We start from the raw sequence: 12,933 nt of genomic DNA, 5'->3' as shown, positions 1-12,933 counted from the left end.
GCAACATGACCTCACTCAGCCAATCACTTTATTATGATTCAATGTGTCCAAACCAATGAATAATGTCTAGTGAATAACAGTTACCTGTCCCAAGTTGTCAAAGTTGTACTTTCTCCGAATCCATTTGTAACCTTTATCTTTACATTCATCCATATTGGTGATGTTTTTGGTGTCAGCACCTTCACAATGGTAAAACTTTCCTTTGAAGAGCTGTGATAGATAATATCGATGCTGTGTTATCTAAAAAAACCAAACTCATTTTTGTTGAAAAGCATGTATTGTGTAGCAGTTGAGGCAATTACCTGAACTCCAAGAATGCCAAAGACAATAAAGAAGGCACAGCAGATCAGCACAATGTTCCCAATGGGCCTCAGGGACGTTATTAGCGTTTCCACCACCAGCTTCAGTCCAGGAGCACGACTAATCACTCTATTTAAGTGAAAAACAAAGACACAACCTATTTCAGTCTGTCAGGATTGCAGTAACATTTATGTAATGGTACAATAGACTGGGTGACCTTCAAGATTGATAAACCACCACTTGGTCTTACCTCTAAAACAAATTCAAGGATAATAGACTTGTTGAATCGGTAAGTGAGAAGGGGCTTTTAGCGTGTAGGCTCGGGAGATAATGCAACCGCACAGCTAACCTTCAGTTTATTTCCTAACAGGAGCAATGACTGTATAGCAGATTTCATTGATTGACCGTGCCTCAGACAGGCACGTTGTGACCTTTCGCTGACTCACCTTAGTGGCCGCAGAGTTCTCAGCAGGCGAAGAACCCTCAGGATGCCAAGGATTCGGTTTCCACCAGTGGAAGCCAGAGAGACCAGAATGTCAATGAGAGACACAAAGACCAGCACCCCATCCAGAACATTCCAGGTGCTCTGCAGATAACTGTGCTTCCCGGAGCAGAAGCCAAGGGCCACCACCTTTAACACAAGCCATATCGCGTCAATGTGATTGTTTTGTAGAATGAACACTCTTTATACATTAGAAAAACAAAATCATACCTTCACAGTCATTTCAGCAACAAAAATCACAGTGAAAACATAATTGGATATACTGAGAAACATTCGCTCCTGAAATGAAAAACAGAATGTATCATACATCCAATAAGCATGAAAATCTCAAATATTAAATTCAAATTGACTATTAAGGATGAGATTTCACTAAAGCAAACTTACAGGTGGCTGTATAGTGGGTCTTTCCAGAGCAATAGTGATGCAGTTTAAGAAGATGAATACCAAAACTACATGATCAAACATTTTGTGAGAAATTAATCTCTGACAAATCATCCGAAACCTAGGACAGAATTATGTAACAGTTACAAAAGTGAACATGAAACTTTGAAAGGACAAACTGGTCAGTAGACGATAGGAGATGGCAAATGCTTACTTGTTCTGAGGAGAGAACAGATAAAGGGACCAGTCCTCGTGATCTTTACACCACTTAGGTTTATAGGCTTCTAATGTCCTCTTGAGACGGAGACAGAAACTCTGTAACACACAAGAGAGAGGCATCAGCAAATTGAACAAGAACTACAGCTAATTACTACAGCTCTAAATTGTCTGGAGTTTAAAGTGTTTAGGGTAGATAAGAATGTTAATGATCTTGATTCAATATATCAATAAATAGGGATTCAAATGGATGCTTGTTTAAATGTGATGAATTGCCATTTAACTAACTGTTTATTTTGCAAATGCGTTTTCTGTGAAACAGATTTTGCACAATTAAAATCCACTTTGTCTCAACGTCTAATTGATTTGCCAGGTACTTGGCTAGAAAGATGGTTGAACTTGTAGAAATGACACCATGATGCAGCTGTAATTATGCAGCTTGTAATACAATTGTGGGAAATCATTATAGAATATTTCCAGCACTGACACTTTAATGCAGTTTTTATGGACATTTTATTCACTCCATTTTGCCGTTTCAGTTTCAACACCATGCAGCCCCTTTCAAAAGTCAATTTAAAGTGTTTTTTCTCCAAGAGCTCATAAGAAATCTTTCACAAGAAATAATAGAAACATGGCAATATAGTGGAAGTGAATAGTGACCAGCATCAAACTTTTTTAAAAAAAGATGCAAAAGTATCACAGAAAGATCATATGCCACACAAGTTTGATGCTGTATGAGCAGGATATTTTAAATAAATAAAAATCCTACTGCAAACATTTGAATGGTACTGTATTGTTTTAAAGCTTACTGTAATGTGTGTAGGTGTGTCCAGACTTTTGACCGGTTGTGTATGTTGTTTGTATGTAGACCTTTATTGTAGCCCTATTGTTTCTGTTAATTTCACAGCACTTGAAACTAAATTTCAAGACGAGGCCTCTTGAGTGAGCAGATATCATCACACTAACACCAATAAAGGTCACTTTCCACCCACCAAGAAAAACAATTACTGTCTTCAAACTACCATGCTGAATCAATTACAGCATGACAATTAGTCTCCTCACAAGACAAACCCCTGGGAAGACATCTTTGAAAAACAAAGCACTGCTTGACGGTAATAAACAGCAAAGCACAGGTGTGATTCTCCAGTGTTAAGCCACGACTTACATCATCCATGTCCTCCTCTGCGATGGAGTCTTCTTTGCTCAGGGTGGTGGACAGGTCAGTGGGTATGTGCAGGTTTCTTCCATTGCAGTCGTGGTATTCACCCAAAGAGTTGAAGCTGGGGGTCTGGGGCAGCTCAGGGATATCGAGAGAGCTTGGATGCTGCAGTGAGCCCCCACTGATATTGGCCAGTTTCTCACCCTCCAGGTCCTCATCCTCAAAACTACCCCTGCCATCCCCAGAAAGCAGAGACTCCCTCTCCCCGGACGTGTCCTTCCTTTTCAAACTCGGCGCACGCCCTAAACTGTTCCAGCTGGATCTACGGCTGCCCCAGTTGCTGCCTGAGCCACGGGGGTGGCACGGAGATCTTCTTGGGCTAGTCTGGGATAGTAAAAGAATAAGTTGTCCTGGTAAGAGGTTACACATATTGCTTGTTACTGCAATGAATTAGTACAACCTATTGGGGCATCAAAAAAGTGTCCCCATGTTTTATGATATGATTATACATTTTCTTTATCTGCAGTACATAGTCATGTACAAGCTGCATGCTCAATAAAGAGCTTTGTCATTGACAAAAGATAGAAGACATTTGCAAGTTTTGTTTTCTACAATACGTATGTACATATCTTGCACACTTTTTGTTTTACTAATGCAGTTCAGGCCTTTACATTTGCCAAAAATATAACTTTTTTGCTGTTATAAAAACAAACAAAGCCCAGTCCAGATTAGAAAAAGTAACGCAGAAGTAATGTAACATTACTTTCCATAAAAAGTAACACAATTATTTTTTTATGGAGTAAAGCAATATTGTAATGCATTACTTCTAACTTTCCGTAACACTGGGTGTAACCAAGTGGAAAGTGATACATTTTCCCTACACCTTGAAAACATTGTTAGTGTGTGTAACCAGTTACAGGTACGTAATCATTATTTTTAAAATAGTTTTTACATATATTTTTCAAGGTAAAGAGTACTGTAAAAAAGTAAAATATCATAAATTATTAATTAATAAATATCATGTTTTTGAGGAGTCACACTACATGACATCATAGTTGAAACTAACCTTACTATGTCATAAAAAGGTAAATTATGGCATCACTTCACCTTGTGACATCGCTGTAATGGACATAAGGTTGACACTTGATTTTGTTTCGTCTTACCAGGGATTTTAGATCAAAAGCATTTGGATCTATCGAGATCCCACTGCCCCGCCTGGACTCGGTCAAACCAAATACTGACTCCGGGCCAAGAGAGCTCTTTGGAGTGGGCATGGGTGTGGCAGCAGTGCGCATGATGATTGGAGGGGGCAAAGTGCCACGAGGATCCACATGCCCATTCGCCGACATCATCAAAGAATACATCTTCAACTCTATTGGTGAAAATGAAAGGGGTTATTCAATAAAAGTCAACACCATTCATTAAATAAAATGACAATAGATTATCCAGGAATTACTTAAAGGTGCCCTAGAATTTAAAACTGAATTTACCTCGGCATAGTTAAATAATTAGAGTTCTGTACATGGAAATGACATATAGTGAGTCTCAAACTCCATTGTTCCCATTCAGTCAGTCACGTTCAACGTTACGTCGATACTGACATAATGGGGTCTCGCTAGGGAGCCCAATCACCTCCAAGGATACAAAACAAGCCAATGGGAATTGGCCTGTGAGATTTACATGCCGGGCCCCTCCCCCGGCATCCGGGTATAAATAGGGCCGGCATACTCACCTTCATTTTGCTTCGGAGCCGATTAGAGGTGATGGAAAGATCCGAACCAAAGAGTGAATTTCTTGAAAGAGCAAACAGCAATTTTAATTGCTACAGGACTCCTCCTGAAAACAGCAATTTTAATTGCTACTGTCTGTTTGTTCCGGTGGCCTGCTCGAAGTCTCTCCAGCTGTGGGAAAAGGCACGCTCAGCGGTGGGGGAGACAGCGCGCTGCCCACAGGACGGTGCTACGCATATCCCTGGGTGCTTTGGCTGGTGAGGTTTTCTGAAAGAGCAAGCACGGGCGATCAGCATCTTTTTCAAGATGTCTTTTCGTCCGTGTGTTTCTGGATGCGGTCGTTTCCTGACCTCCTCTGACGGCCACGACCACTGTCTCACGTGTCTGGGTAGACCGCACGCTGAGTCAGCGCTTGTGGATGGTACATGCCCTCACTGCGCTGGCCCGGTTAGTGCTCTGGGAGATGAGGATCGTCCGTCCCCACGAACCTCCCACTCCTCCACAACACCATGTGCCGTCGAGCTGCCGCCTGCTGTCGTGGGGCCCTCTTCGGGGGTGCCCCAGAGTCCGACGATGACTCCGAACTTCCGCCCTCCGGGGTGGCTGCTCAGTCAGAGGCGGACTCTGAGCTAACAGCCATGCTTGCCCGGGCCGCTGCGGGCATCGGGCTCGAGTGGAACCCTCCACCGTGTCCCGAGCACTCGCGGCTGGATGATTGGTTTCTGGGTTCGGGGCTCAGCTCCCAGCCGTGTCCCGCCCCAGCGCCCTTCTTCCCGGAGGTGCATGAGGAGCTCCAGAAGACCTGGTTGGCACCTCACACTGCCAGACTACGGTCTTCTGCCTCCCCCACTCTCACTACCCTCGATGGTGGAGCCGCCAGGGGGTACGTGGACATTCCGCAGGTGGAACGTGCGATTGCGGTGCACTTGTGCCCGCAGTCCGCGGCCACCTGGCAGAATCGTCCGAGTCTCCCGTCCAAAGCGGGTAAGACCACAGCCGCTCTCGCGGCCAAGGCTTACTCGGCTTCTGGACAGGCGGTTTCTACCCTGCACGCCATGGCGATCCTGCAGGTCCATCAGGCGAAAGCTCTGAAGGACCTGCACGAGGGTAGTGCTGAACCAGGGTTGCTGCAAGAGCTGCGCGCCGCGACCGACCCTGGCCTCCAGGCGACGAAGGTTACGGCACGCGCCCTGGGTCAAACAATGTCCACCCTGGTGGTCCAGGAACGGCATCTTTGGTTGGACCTGGCTGAGATGAGGGAGGTCGACAAAGCTCGCTTTCTTGACGCCCCCATCTCCCAGGCCGGCCTCTTCGGCGATACTGTCGAGGACTTCGCTCAGAAGTTCTCGGCAGTGCAAAAGCAGACGGAGGCCATCAAGCACATCCTGCCCAGGCGTGATGAGGCCACCAATCCGCCTCAGGCCGTGCCTTCGTCTGCTCCTCGACAAGGGCGTCCTCCTGCGGCTCCGGCTCCTGTAAGATCGGAGTCCTCCCATCCTCCTTGAGCCACCCGCAGGAAGGCCACGCCCCCCGCCCAGGCCGCCAAACCGCCTTCCAAGAGGAAGAAGGCGGCCAAGAAGCGGCCCTGAGACGGGAGACCCGGAGGTTTTGGAGATTGCCTCGGAGACGGTGACCGCACCGCTCCCTCCCCCGGGACAGGGCCCAGGGGAAAATCCTGTGTTGTTTTTCTGGTACCCACATTTTCAATAAAAGAGCAATTTCCGAAACCTCTGGGTCATATAAGAAGGTCTGCGCTGGGGATGAGCGAGCTTTCGCTCCCTCTCTCTCAGCCATTCCTTCCTTCACCACGGGCAGTGTCTTGGAGCCCCGGGAACGCAATGCCTTCCCACGCCACCCTGCCCACTCTGAGCCATGTGAGTGGACCCCACTCACAGCCTCGACTTCGGGACGCACTGCCTCCCGTGTTGGGCCACAGTGCTCCATGCTGCCCCCCCCGTGGGTACTTCTGTTGTCCGAATGGTTCCACTCGTACGGAGCTTGGGGGCGTGGCTACGCCTTCCCAACCCGTCCCGTTGGCTCATTTGGACAATCAGACTCGGCTATGCGATTCAGTTTGCCAGGTGTCCCCCCAGGTTCAGCGGCGTTCTGTTCACCTCGGTGACAGGTCCCAAAGCCTCTGTCCTGTGGGCGGAGATTGCGGTTCTTTTGGCGAAGGACGCAATAGAGCCTGTCCCTCCGGCCGAGATGAAGTCTGGGTTTTACAGCCCTTACTTCATAGTACCCAAGAAAGGCGGGGGGTTACGACCGATCCTGGACCTGCGTGTCTTGAATCAGGCCCTTCACAGGCTCCCGTTCAAGATGCTCACGGTGAAACGCATTCTCAAGTGAGTTCGCGCCCAGGATTGGTTTGCATCGACCTGAAGAACGCGTACTTTCATGTCTCAATCCTTCCTCGACACAGACCGTTCCTACGGTTTGCGTTCAAGGGGCGGGCATATCAGTACAGGGTCCTACCCTTCGGTCTGTCCCTGTCTCCTCGCGTCTTTACCAAAGTCGCAGAGGGGGCCCTTGCCCCGCTCAGGGAAGTGGGCGTTCGCATCCTCAACTAACTCGACGACTGGCTCATTTTGGCCCAGTCGCGAGAGCAGTTGTGCGAACACAGGGACCTGGTGCTCAGTCACCTCAGCCAGTTGGGGCTTCGGGTCAACCGGAAGAAGAGCAAGCTCCACACCGAGAAAAGAGATGCTCTGCACGGGGCAGAGCTGGACTCGGTCAACATGACAGCACGTCTCACCAACGAGCGTGCACAGTCGGTGCTGAACTGCCTGAACTCGTTCTCGCGGAAAACAGCGGTCCTACTGAAACAATTTCAGAGGCTCCTGGGGCATATGGCATCCGCAGCCACGCCGCTCGGATTGCTTCATATGAGACCGCTTCAGCACTGGCTTCACGACCGAGTCCCAAGGTGGGCATGGCACCGTGGCTCACTCCGTGTGGTCATCACACGAGTTGTCGCCGCACATTCAGCCCGTGGTCGGACCTTGCTTTTCTACGGGCCGGGGTGCCCCTAGTGCAAGTGTCCAGGCATGTTGTTGTCACAACAGATGCCTCTGCCACCGGCTGGGGTGCCATATGCAGTGGCCAGTCGGCGTTGGGGTCCTGGACGGGACCCCATCGCCATTGGCATATCAACTGCCTCGAGTTGCTGGCAGTACTCCTTGCGCTAGGCCGGTTTCGACCGCTGCTGCAGGGCAAGCATGTACTGGTCCGGACGGACAACACATCGGCGGTAGCGTACATCAACCACCAGGGTGGTCTACGCTCCCGTCACATGTTGCAACTCACCCGCCATCTCCTTCTGTGGAGTCAGCGCCGACTCAGGTCGCTGCGGGCCTCCTACATCCCGGGCAAGCTCAATCGTGTGGCCGACGCGCTCTCACGACAGCTCACGCTCCCGGGGGAATGGAGACTCCACCCCCAGGCGGTCCAGCTGATATGGAACCGGTTCGGGGAAGCACAGGTGGACTTGTTTGCTTCTCGGGAATCCGCCCATTGCCAGTTGTTTTATTCGCTGACCAAGGGGACCCTCGGCACGGATGCACTGGCACACAGCTGGCCCCGGGGCCTACGCAAATATGCGTTTCCCCGAGTGAGCAGACACTGTGCAAGGTCAGGGAGGATGAGGAGCAGGTCTTGCTAGTTGCGCCATACTGGCCCAACTGGACCTGGTTCCCGGAACTCATGCTCCTCGCGACAGCCCATCCCTGGCGCATCCCCCTGAGGAAGGACCTCCTCTCTCAGGGGCAGGGCACCATATGGCACCCGCGGCCCGATCTGTGGAACCTCCACGTGTGGTTCCTGGACGGGACGCGGCAGACTTGAGTGGCCTACAGTCCGCGGTAGTCGACACCATCACTTCGGCCAGAGCCCCCTCTACGGGGCGCGCCTATGCCATGAAGTGGAGTCTGTTCGTTGAGTGGTGTTCCTCCCGCTGGGAGGACCCCCAGAAATGCCCGGTCGGTGTTGTGCTTTCCTTCCTTCAAGAGGGTTTGGAACGGAGGCTGTCCCATTCCACCCTGAAGGTCTATGTGGCCGCCATCGCAGCACATCACGATGTGCTCGATGGCAAACCACTAGGAAAGCACGACCTGATCATCAGGTTCCTCAGAGGCGCCAGGAGGTTAAATCCCCCTAGGCCTCGCCTCATTCCCTCCTGGGACCTCTCTGTTGCCCTGAGGGGCTTACGGGGAGCTCCCTTCGAGCCGCTAGAGTCAGTCGAGCTGAAACATCTGTCTCTCATGACAGTGCTCCTGACCGTGCTCGCCTCCAAGAGGGTTGGGGACCTGCAAGCATTGTCGGTCAGCGATTCGTGCCTGGAATTCGGGCCGGACTACTCTCAGGTTATCCTGAGACCCCGGCCTGGATATGTGCCCAAGGTTCCCACCACTCCCTTCAGGGACCAGGTGGTGAACCTGCAAGCACTGCCACCGGAGGAGGCGGACCCAGCCCTTGCGTTGCTGTGTCCCGTTCGTGCTCTGCGCGTTTACGTGGACCGCACGCAGAGCTTCAGAAGCTCTGAGCAGCTCTTTGTCTGTTTTGGAGGTCAGCAGAAGGGAAAGGCTGTCTCCAAACAGAGGTTGGCCCACTGGATAGTGGATGCCGTCGCCTTGGCGTACCAGTCCCAAGGCGAGCCGTGCCCCCTCGGGTTGCGAGCTCACTCCACTCGGGGTGTTGCTTCTTCCTGGGCATTGGCGCACGGCGCCTCTGTTGCAGACATTTGCAGAGCTGCAGGCTGGGCGACACCGAACACATTCGCGAGGTATTATAACCTCAGAGTGGAACCGGTGTCCACCCGTGTGCTTTCTACTCGTAGTTAGCCATGGGTGTTCCTCCTGCATCTTGCGGCGGCCAGACGTGGCGGAGGCGTCCGGCGCTAGGTCCAGTACTCGTGTGTATGCCCAGTTGGTCTGCCCTTGTACTGGGCTAGATGCCCATATGCCGTGATTCCCCTCGGGTAATCCCATATCAGTTTGTCCACGGTAAGGTTTCCCTGACGGTAAACCCGTGTCTTTCCCTGGGAGGCTTTGTTTTGCCCCGTCTCTGATTGCTAGTCGTTCCTCCCGAAAGGTAGGACCTACATCAGAGATCTTCCATATGCGTTACTGTTCTCAGACCAGTCCATATGTGTCTTCCACACGTTACCTCCCTTCGGGCAGGGTGTGGTCTCCGTAGCTTTCCTGGTGTTTTTGTCGTTGCTGAAAAACGAGGGATTGAGTTCCGAAGCACTCTTCCCCGTGGGGTAGGAACAGCAGCTTCGACTTCTCCACGGTAACGCCCTGTCCTCTCCATCCCACCGGCATGGAAGACATTCCTGGGCTTACTCTGGGCGCTGGAGGGTTGCGAGTATGGGCCGCATTTGCAGGTGGCACGCCTCAGCCTGCCAGCACCTGCCTCCCTAACACTTGTAACGTGGTTCAGTTGCTATGGCGTTTTCCACGGGACCCCATTACGTCAGTATCGACGTAACGTCGAACGTGACTGACTGAATGGGAACGTCTAGGTTACTATTGTAACCCCTGTTCCAAGAAGGAGGGAACGGAGACGTTATGTTCCCCTGCCATAGCTTGGAGCCACCGCTGAGCGGCCAGATATTTGATTTGTGCAAAAGAACACTGAAAACAGGCGAATCTCAACATAACACAGACTGTGACGCAACAGTCAGGATCATTAATATGTACGCCCCCAATATTTGCATATACCAGCTCATGTTCAAGGCATTACACAAGGGCAGCCAGTATTAATGTCTGGATCTGTGCACAGCTGAATCATCTGACGTTCTGCAGGTATTGTGTAGCAAGCAAGGACAATAGCGAAAATGGCAGATGGATCGATAATAACTGTTCATGATCCATGATATCATGATATATTTAGTGATATTTGTAAACGGTTTTCTAAATGTTTTGTTAACATGTTGCTAATGTACTGTTAAATGTGGTTAAAGTTACCATTGTTTCTTACTGTATTCACGGAGACAAGAGCTGTCGTTATTTTTATTTGTAAACACTTGCAGTCTGTATAATTCATAAACACAACTTCATTCTTTATAAATCTCTCCAACTGTGTGTAGCTTTAGCCCCGTTAGCCACAGCCTATCAAACTTATTCAGAATCAAATGTAAACATATGCAAAATAAATACCATACTTACATTATCTGATAGGCTGCATCACGAACACTTTGTAAAGATCCATTTTGAGGCTTATATTAGCTGTGTGAACTTTGTTTATGCAATGTATTATAGAGTTGAGAGCTTGTGGGTGGGGATCACGAGCATTTAAAGGGGACACACACAGAATCAGAGCATTTTTAATTACGCCCCAAAATAGGCAGTTAACACATTGAATAATAAAAAAAAAAATCTATGAGTTATTTTGAAATAGGGTTCTAGAGCACCTTTAAAGTTGTATATGGCAGAAGAGCATAAAAAGTGTATTTTCCTCAGTAAATTCATTTATGTGACATGGGTATGCATAGACTTTAATGTGGCTCTGGAGGACCACTGCTCACTTTAATTGGTCTTAATGGACTTAATGTCTGAACAATCAGGCTAAGAATAGGAAAAATCTATGTAGCGTAAAAAGTGTGCATGTGTGCATAAAAGTAATTTCACATGGCAATAACTTTTTATGTGATGTAAATCACATAAATGTAAATTTAGCACATGCAAGTAACCTGTATCTCGTAATTCCCCCATCTTCTCCTCCTCTTCAAAGTTCAGCGATCGCTTCTCTTCATCCGCATCTGATCTGTTAGCATCTCCCTGCAAAGCACAAGAGACTTTTGTGGACTGCTCACAGTGTTTCAGCAACTGCTCAGCCCACTAAAGTGTTATTCAGGGCGCAGTGAAGCCAAACAGGAGTTGCTCTCTCAAAGGACGCCGGCCTCTGGCATCAACAACAAACTGCCCTTCACTCAGTCATAGCCTGCTGTGCATACAGACAGCTGCGGTGCCAGTGTTATCATTGCCCTGCTACTCTGTTAGAAATATTGCGGTTAGGGTTGTGTTAAGTTGGTGTTTGTTTTAGCCTTTGCAGGTTTACACCTACTAATAACAAGTTCACAATTCACACAGTCCCCAGTATGACAGATGGGCCAAACACTGCAGCACCGTATCAGCAATGCAGTTTAACTCCCCAGACTATCTGGAGAAAGCAGCTACTTAGTTTGTGCAAAAAACGGTGGGTGAACTAACTCTTTAAGAAGCCAATTATATAAACGTCTGTAGCACAAGTTCAACTTGTGTGCCACAGGTTGAGCCTCTTCAAGGGGAGATCACATTGCATATTAGCTACATATTTAGCTGTAAATTTAAATTGAGTTAACATACACTGTATTTTAGATTCAATATCTATTCAATATTGAATTTATATTATGTATATAATATATAATATTTGTATAATTACATATTTGTATATATAATTTTGTGCACATGCTTAAGAAAGACAAACATAATACTGTAACTGAGCCAGTTGTAGAAGTTTTTCTTTTATACCTCTGCCTGAAACCCCTCCACTAAGATGGCCACAAGCAGGTTAAAGAGGACATAATTCCCAAAAGTCATCAGAGCCACAAAGTAAAGAGCTGCCCATGGGGAGGTGGAGGCCATTCCATTATAGAGGACCACGTTCCAGTCTTCCTGGGTCAGAATCTGAAATACATACGCAAGCATTTTGTCTGAGAAACAGTAGAGGACAGAGGACGGCTGAGTAAAGGGAAAAAAAAAACCATTTAATTACTTAAATGTGCAATAGAGCAGTATTTTCTGTATGTGTTTTCATGTCTCTGAATTATACAGTGGGGAAATTAATACAGAATTTGATGCTGCAGCTCCAATTTGAATAGTGTTTTGTGATGATACTGTACATATTATTTAGAGTTCAGCTCCTTACTAAAGTGAAAGTAACTGGCTTCCCCAGTCTACCAATTAAGTCTTTTTTTACCAAAAAATGGTGTTGCGATAATCTAATGAAAATAGCTGTAAATGTGCATGTTAGGAAGATACAGTGCAGGTTCAGCAATTCAGTTACATCACATGAAATTGTGCTGATGCAAAAAAAAAAAAAAAAAGTACACAAAGGCTTTCAATTGTAGTGAGCTGCACTTTAGCTACTGTTTTATCTCAAAATATAGATATGAGTTAATACATTGTTTTTTGGTATAAACAAATATTTCAATATCATAAATAACCCTAGCCTGACAAAAATAAGCAATTATTGACAACACACTTGACTACATTTGACAGAGTATGAAAAAATGTCTACTCTTTTCACTGGAGGACCTAAAATGGACTTACAACTTACTATGTAGAGCTAGCATAGTTTCGGTTCTGACCTGAAACACAGTGACAATGGCCCACAGCAGGGAATCAAAGTTTTTCCTGTCAGGAATGGTGTCTCCATTCTCCGTCTTCATGCTGAATTTGCATCCAAACAGATGCATTCCAAGAATGCTGTATTGACAGTGAAATAAAAATGAAATGTATTATTATTTAAGTGCATAATTCCAGAATTACATTCAATAAAAATAATTAATGCTGTACAGTTTTTAAATCAATTAATTCACGTAGCACAGTTTTATGAATCAAACTGTCAAGATTAGCTATAGTGTTGGTTGCACTGTGCAACAA

At 47.5% G+C, this 12,933-nt stretch overlaps 1 protein-coding gene across 2 annotated transcripts in view; it reads right to left on the bottom strand.

Annotated features, from left to right (window-relative positions):
- Positions 1–12,933, bottom strand: part of cacna1ha (calcium channel, voltage-dependent, T type, alpha 1H subunit a) — an 89,496-nt gene that overhangs the window by 15,201 nt on the left and 61,362 nt on the right. For both annotated transcript variants that reach the window (XM_067382370.1, XM_067382371.1), the window contains exons 11-21: positions 12,639–12,756; positions 11,800–11,955; positions 10,980–11,067; positions 3,722–3,930; positions 2,565–2,942; positions 1,398–1,498; positions 1,187–1,304; positions 1,013–1,081; positions 747–931; positions 303–429; positions 85–210 (exon numbers count right to left, since the gene is read on the bottom strand). In XM_067382370.1, coding sequence (XP_067238471.1) covers positions 85–210; positions 303–429; positions 747–931; positions 1,013–1,081; positions 1,187–1,304; positions 1,398–1,498; positions 2,565–2,942; positions 3,722–3,930; positions 10,980–11,067; positions 11,800–11,955; positions 12,639–12,756 — 1,675 coding nt within the window. The remainder of the gene's footprint in view (positions 1–84; positions 211–302; positions 430–746; positions 932–1,012; positions 1,082–1,186; positions 1,305–1,397; positions 1,499–2,564; positions 2,943–3,721; positions 3,931–10,979; positions 11,068–11,799; positions 11,956–12,638; positions 12,757–12,933) is intronic.

This window comes from Chanodichthys erythropterus, chromosome 3 (genome assembly GCF_024489055.1).
Source record: "Chanodichthys erythropterus isolate Z2021 chromosome 3, ASM2448905v1, whole genome shotgun sequence".
Taxonomy (NCBI): Eukaryota; Metazoa; Chordata; class Actinopteri; order Cypriniformes; family Xenocyprididae; genus Chanodichthys; species Chanodichthys erythropterus.
The sequence above is the reverse complement of the archived record's forward strand: the minus strand, read 5'-3'. Positions and strand labels throughout refer to the sequence as shown.